General features: G+C 52.1%; 1 protein-coding gene across 1 annotated transcript in view; it reads left to right on the top strand.

The window, feature by feature from the left end:
• The window catches only part of LOC107120836 (kielin/chordin-like protein), a gene marked incomplete at its 3' end in the record, with an annotated part of 65,489 nt that overhangs the window by 8,183 nt on the left and 50,311 nt on the right, over positions 1 to 6,995 (top strand). Inside the window, exons 2-3 of the mRNA XM_015423606.1 lie at positions 294 to 850; positions 3,261 to 3,333. Of these exons, the coding sequence (XP_015279092.1) occupies positions 294 to 850; positions 3,261 to 3,333 (630 nt within the window). The remainder of the gene's footprint in view (positions 1 to 293; positions 851 to 3,260; positions 3,334 to 6,995) is intronic.

Raw genomic sequence — 6,995 nt, 5'->3', positions numbered from 1 at the left:
TCCAACTCTTCTTCTTCTTCTTCTTCTTCTTCTTCTTCTTCTTCTTCTTCTTCTTCTTCTTCTTCTTCTTCTTCTTCTTCTTCTTCTTCTTCCTCCTTCTCCTCCTCCTCCTCCTCTCCTCCATTTTACCCTCACGACAGCCCTGTGAGGTAGGTTTGGCCGAGAGTGTGTGATGGTCCCAAGGTCACCCGGCGAGCTTCCATGGGGATTCGAGCCTGGGTCTCCCAGATCCTGGCCCGACAGCCTAACCACTACCCCATGCTGCCTCTGCTCTCCTTCTGATTGCTTTGCAGTCATTGACCTGCTGGAGGCCCTCAACGTCACCCGCTCCATCGAGGGAGTCACCAGGGCCAAGGGCCCCGATCGGGGGGTGCCGGCCTGGAAGTTCCGCCAGCGGGTGCCCCACCTGACGCTCCCCTGGGACTACTCCGTCTACCTGCTGTCCACGGTGCAAGCCGCCCTGGGATTCCACTTCGTGGCCCGCCAGAGCCGTGGCTCAGAGGGAACCCTCATCTCCTTGGTGTCTCCGGCCGCCACCAAGCGGGACGGGCGCCCGCTGCTGCAGCTGGTGTCCAGCACCCGGCTTGACCAGCTCCGCCTGGACTACCGTGCCGTCCACAACATGGAGCCGGCTTCCTTGGTCTTCCCCGGCGGCAACCCTTTCGCCCATGGCCACTGGGCACGGCTGGCCCTCAACCTGGAGCCTCACCGCATCTCCCTCTTCGTGGACTGCCGGGAGCCGGTCGTCTTTGAGAAGGGCGGCGGGGAAGAGGTGCTGAGCCTCATCCTGCCCCTGGACCTGCACATCACCTTTGCCAGCTTGTCTGGAGACAAGGCCAGCAAGTTCTTGGTAAGACCGCTTGACTTCGCTGTACGGGTGCTTTGCCGTCGTGAGCTTGTGGAACTCCCTGTCACAAGGCAGGACATTGATGGGTCCTAGCATTGATTCTCTGGGCACATTCACAGAAGAGGGAGGTTAGGACTGTTGAAGGCAATTGTTTATTAGATTGGATTTATTTAAAACATTTCTATGCTGCCTTTCCACCCAAACAGCTCCCCCCAAGGGAGCTAGGATCAAAACATACCAGACATTAAAACAGCATGTAATGATTCCATTTTTGGTGTGTGTGTTTCTTTAAATGTTTAGTGTGACTGCAGTAAGGAGAGTGATAGAGGGAGACAAGTGTGATGTGATTGGCTGACGACTGAGAGTGTGGGAGGAGAGACACCTATGAAGTGATTCAGTGTTCGTGAAGAGATGAGTGTGAAGAGTTTGTGTGAAAGTCTGTATGTCAGAGGAAGCATATGGCCTGTGTGGCTGTATGAGCAGGAGAGTTCAGCCTGTGTGGCTATATAAGCAAGAGAGTTCAGTCTGTGTGGCTATGAGTGAGAGAGTTTATCCTGTGTGGCTATATGAGCAAGAGAGTCCAGCCTGTGTGGCTATATATGAGAGAGATAAGCCTGTCAGAATTGAGTTTTGGTGTATGAGAGACTGTGCGTGATGCCAAGCTTTGTCAGTTATGTTTTCTTTCTTCAACAACAGTTCAAAAACACCCAGAAACCTATTTTGTTCTTATAAATAAATCACTATTTGGTGAAACGTATCCCAGCAATCAGAACAGTCCTTCTTCAGGGCCACATAGTCCTCGGCTTGATCGAACCATCCCGACAGCATGAGAGCGCGCTGGAGCGATCAGACAGGGGAAAGTCCGTCTGTAGCCCGTCGCAACCCATTTACTTCTGGATTTTCTCCAATCTCTTTTAACTCCGCTTCTGCGGTGGAGCAGAACAGGTTGCCAACGGCTGCAGGACACGTCCCAGATGTTGTTCTCTGATCGCTCCCTTTAAAAATCCGCCACGCCTATGTTGGGTCGAATTGTGCATTTGATCGCAGCCACGTTAGTCTGTCCGTAGCAGCAGAAAAGAGCAAGAGTCTAGTAGCACTTTAAAGACAAACCAAATTTGTGGCAGGGGAGGCGCGCTCGTGAGTCACCACTCACTTCTTCAGATACCGCTAGAATGTGTTCCGTTCCGTAAAATGAAGTATATATAAGAACATAAGAACATAAGAGACGGCAATGTTGGATCAGGCCAAAGGCCCATCCAGTCCAACACTCTGTGTCACACAGTGGCCAGAAACACCAGGTGCCATCAGGAGGTCCACCAGTGGGTCCAGGACATTAGAAGCCCTCCCACTGTTGACCCCCCCCAGCACCAAGAAGACAGAGCATCCCTTACCTCAGACATAAGAACATAAGAGAAGCCAATGTTGGATCAGGCCAAAGGCCCATCCAGTCCAACACTCTGTATCACACAGTGGCCAAAAATACCAGGGGCCACCAGGAGATCCAGCAGTGGGGTCAGGACATTAGAAGCCCTCCCACTGTTGACCCCCCCCCAAGCACCAAGATGACAGAGCATCCCTGGCCCCAGAGCCCCTATCTATACCTTGTGGCTAATAGCCACTGATGGACCTCTGCTCCATATGCTTATCTAATTCCCTCTTGAAGCCGTCCATGCTACAGACTTCCTGTAGCAGGGAATTCCATATATAAAATAGACAGTTCAATAAACACACGTGCACACATAAAACAAGCGTGGATAATGGCCAATAACAGTTATTTGGAGTAAGCCAAACAAAACAAGAGTCGTCAACCGCTGGCAGAAGACAAGACAGGTCTTTGGAGGGAGCTCCAAATGCTTAGTGTTGCGATAGGGAAGTCTCTCTCTCCGGTTGCCAAATCTGAAGGAGTGAGCGGTGACTCAGGAGAGCTCCTGTCACTAGCATAATACGCCACACTGAACAGCAGAAACTCATTCGGATTGGCTACATTAGGGGTGTGTGGCCTAAGATGCAAAGGAGTCCCTGCTGCAAAAAAAGGCCCTGGGTTTGGACAACAAACAAGGTAAACAGAATAAGAAGCAACAGGTGGGTGTGGCTGGATGACCACACTTCTGGTAACAAGGGGTGTGTGGCCTAATATGCCAATGTGCGGTGCTGTCATGGGTGTGGCCTATTATGCTAATGAGTTCCTGCTGGGCATTATCGCAAGAGTGCTAATGTTTGAAGCCTGTTTTTAAGTAAAAACAACCCTTTGTGTTTGTGTCCATTGTAAAGTTTCTATCTCCGCTACCCGGCATGACGTTTTATGACAGACGTGGCCGGCCCAACAAGGTCTCACTTATGTCAGATCCGGCCCTCGTAACCAATGAGTTCGACACCCCTGTTTCAGGGTGACTCTCTCTGTCTGTTTCTGCAGGGCTATTGGCAGACAGCTGAGATCTCGCCCAGTGGATTCCCACAACGCCCCTGGCACTGTGAGAACCTACCAGGTACGTGCTTGGGGACAGGAGGAGAGATGACAGTGGTGTGTGTGGACGTGTGTATTTCTGTTGGGGAAGAGGAGCATGAGTCCATGTGTACCCCCAGGGGGAAGGCCCTGTGATGGGGATTGCAACCAGGCGATAGGTGTGCCCACAGGGTTGCCAGCTCTGGGATGAGAAATACGAGGCGATTTTGGGGGTGGAGCCTGGGGAGGGCAGGCCTCGAGAAGGGAATTTTTGTTGTTGTTCAGTCGCCCCGTCGAGTCTGAGTCTTCGCGACCCCCTGGACCACATCACGCCAGGCCCTCCTGTCTTCCGCCATCCTCCGGGGTATGCTCAATTTCATGTCCGTTGCATCGATGACACTGTCTCACCATCTGGTTAAGTGTGCAGACTCTAACCCGGGAGAACCGGGTTTGAGTCCCCACTCCTCCACTTGCAGCTGCTGGATGACCTTGGGCAGGCCACAAGTTTATAATTTTGAATATTTTTAATTGTTTAAATGCTTTTTATGTGTGCCACCTTGGGGCTCTGATCATCCGGAAAGGTGGCACACACGTGTTTTGAACAAATAAATATATACAAATTGTCCCGCAAGTAAAACCGTAGGGATAAAGGAGTGTCCATTACTCTTTGGGTGAGTAAGGACTTCCTTTTTGTTTTGTTGTTCAGTTGCACAGTCGAGTCCGACTCTTCGCGACCCCATGGACCACATCACGCCAGGCCCTCCCGTCTTCCGTCGTGCTCTGGGGTTTGCTTAACTTCATGTTCATTGCCTCAATAACACGGTCTGACCATCTTTGACCTTCCATCTTTCCCAGCACTATCAGGGTCTTCTCCAGTGAGTGACCCCTTCTCATTGGGTGGCCAAAGTATTTGAGCTTCAGCTCCAGTATCCGGCCTTCCAGGGAACAGTCAGGGTTGATTTCTTTTAGGATTGACTGATTTGATCTCCTCGAAGCTGCGGTGGCTCAAGTGGTTAAGACCCTGAACTGCAGGCTGTGGAAGGTCAGTAGTTCAGCAGTTTGAGACCCGGGTGCCTCATGACAGAGCGAGCTCCTATCTCTAGTTCCAGCTCCTGCCAACCTAGCAGTTCGAAAGCAAGAAATTGCAAGAAGATAAATAGGTACCACTTCGGTGGGAAGGTCACAGCGTTCCGTGCACCTTGGTGTTTAGTCATGCCGGCCACATGACCACAGAAACGTCTTCGGACAGCGCTGGCTCTTCGGCTTTGAAACGGAGATGAGCACCGCAACCCTAGAGTCCGACTCGACTGGCTTTCGAGCAAGGGAACCTTTACCTTTACCTAGTTCAGGGGACTCTCGAGAGTCTCCTCCAGCGTCATAATTCGAAAGCATCGATTCTTTGGCGCTTGGCCTTCCTTATGGTCCGGTCCAGCTCTCACAGCCGTCCATGAATACTGGGAAGATCATCGCTTTGACCATACGGACTTTTGTTGTTGGGGGTGATGTCTCTACTTTTTATGATGCCGTCTAGGTTTCCTGTCTAGGCAGGAAGGGGAGAGACCTCAGCAAGGTACAAGGGCCACAGAACCTACCCTTCGAATGTCCCGTTTTCTCCAGGGGAACTGATCTCGGTACTCCGGAGAACAGTTGTGATAGCAGGAGGTCCCCAGGTACCACCTGGAGGTTGGCACCTGTCGATACAGGGCAAGCTTGGAGGCAAGTTGAAAGGAGCACGGAGCCAGAGAGGAAAGTTGGGGGAGTTTTCTTCCCCATCCAGCTCTTGTCCTCTGTGCTGAGATCCCAAACAGCTGGGCCAGATGTTCCTTGTCAGGGGCAGCTAAGAATCGAAGGTTTCGGAGAAGATCCAGCGGCATGCAGGGGCGCGGAGATGGGGCCGGCGTCCAGGATCCATGCTGGGTCGCGGGGCCGGAGCGGAAATGTCTAGCTGGAAACGACAACAGAACTTCACGTTTCTGGCCGCTTCTAAGCCAGCCCCAGTGGTGTCTCTAAGAATCTGATCAAGAATTTGTGGCACGGGAGGAGCTCGTGGTTAAGTGCGGGAACTCTAATCTGGGAGAACCGGGTTTGATTCCCCACTCCTCCTCCACCTGCAGCTGCTGGTGTGACCTTCGGTCAGTCACAAGTTCTCTCGGAGCTGTCCTCTCCAGGGCAGTCCTCGAGAGAGCTCTCTCGGCCCTGCCCACCTCACAGGAAGTGCTCCCTCTAAGCTGCGGAGTCTTGTGAGCAAAAATTCTACTTTGTGAGTGACTGGCATTAAAGTTGTGAACGAGCGATTTGGCCACTGTATAAATGAATTTGCTCTGGAGCCCTCCTTCCTAAGCGGCAGTGTTCCCTCTAAGCTGAGTTAGTGAGAGCCAGCTCACAGTTTTTTAGCCTCAGGCTCACACATTTTTGTCCTAGCTCAGAAAGGAGGACTCCAGAGCAAACTCATTTATGCAGCAGCCACGTTGCTTGCTCACAACTTTAATGCCCATAGCTCACAAAGTAGAGTTTTTGTTCACAAGACTGCACAGCTTAGAGGGAACATTGCTGAGCAGAGACAAAAATCTGTGAGCTGGAGGCTAAAAAATTGTGAGCTAGCTCACACTAACTCAGCTTAGAGGGAACACTGCTCACAGGGTGTCTGTTGTGGGGAGGGGGAGGAGACTGTAAGCCGCTCTGAGACTCCTTCAGGTAGTGAAAGGTGGGGTATAAATCCAATCTCCTCCTCCTCCTCCTCCTCCTCCTCTTCTTCTTCTTCTTCTTCCTGAGTCACTGGGGTGGAGCCTGGGCAGGTTGGGGGTTGGGAAGGAAAGGGACTTCCATGGGGTACAAGCCATAGAGTCCACCCTCCAAAGCAGCCATTCCCCCCCCCAGGGGAACGGATCTCTGACATTCTGGCATTCCTCGAGGTGATTGGCATTCCCCTAGGTGCACTCCTTGTTTGCCCCAGCAGATCCCAAACTGTCACCGTCTCAGAAGACATCTAGGGCGAGACAGCATCCTCTGTCCGGCATGATCTTCTGTGGGTCTCATGCTATACATCAGGGGTTATTTGGTAGGAAAAGAGGTGCTGGAGCTCATTAGCATAACTCATTAGCATAACTCATTTGCATATGCCACACCCCCTGACATCACCGGGAGTGTGTCAGAAGGCAACACCCACCGCTCAGGCTCCACTGGACTGTTTTGCATGTGTGGGGGGGGGAAACGTGCAGATCTGTCCTCACAGAGGAGGGAGAGCTTGTACCTGAACAAAACTTGGTCTTAAAGGTGCCACTATACTGTTTTGGATTGCTAGCTATTGGAGGGGTGTGTGTGCAGATATGCCCTCACAGAGGAGGGAGAGCTTGTACCTGAATAAAACTCTGTCTTAAAGGTGCCACTGGACTGTTTTGGATTGCTAGCTAGCTTCTTGCTCTGACTGAGGGCTGCTGGGAGCAGGGGGCGGGGCTTGTTGCATGTGCCCACACCCCGGGCTCTTTACTGCCGGAGCTCCGCTCCTGTGCGCTCCCGCAGGAAATCACCCCTAGCCCCAGCAGATCCCAAACTGTCACCGTCTCATCCTGCCTTCCTCCAGAAGACATCTAGGGCAAGAGAGGATGCTCTCTGTCCGACGTGATCCTCTGTGGATCTCATGCTACACATTAAGAAAGTCAGTTCCGGGATTTAGATCCAACTGTTCTTCCTTCTACCCTGGTCTCC

This window comes from Gekko japonicus, unplaced genomic scaffold (assembly GCF_001447785.1).
Source record: "Gekko japonicus isolate JY-2015 unplaced genomic scaffold, Gekko_japonicus_V1.1 scaffold4764, whole genome shotgun sequence".
Lineage (NCBI taxonomy): Eukaryota > Metazoa > Chordata > Lepidosauria > Squamata > Gekkonidae > Gekko > Gekko japonicus.
The sequence above is the reverse complement of the archived record's forward strand: the minus strand, read 5'-3'. Positions and strand labels throughout refer to the sequence as shown.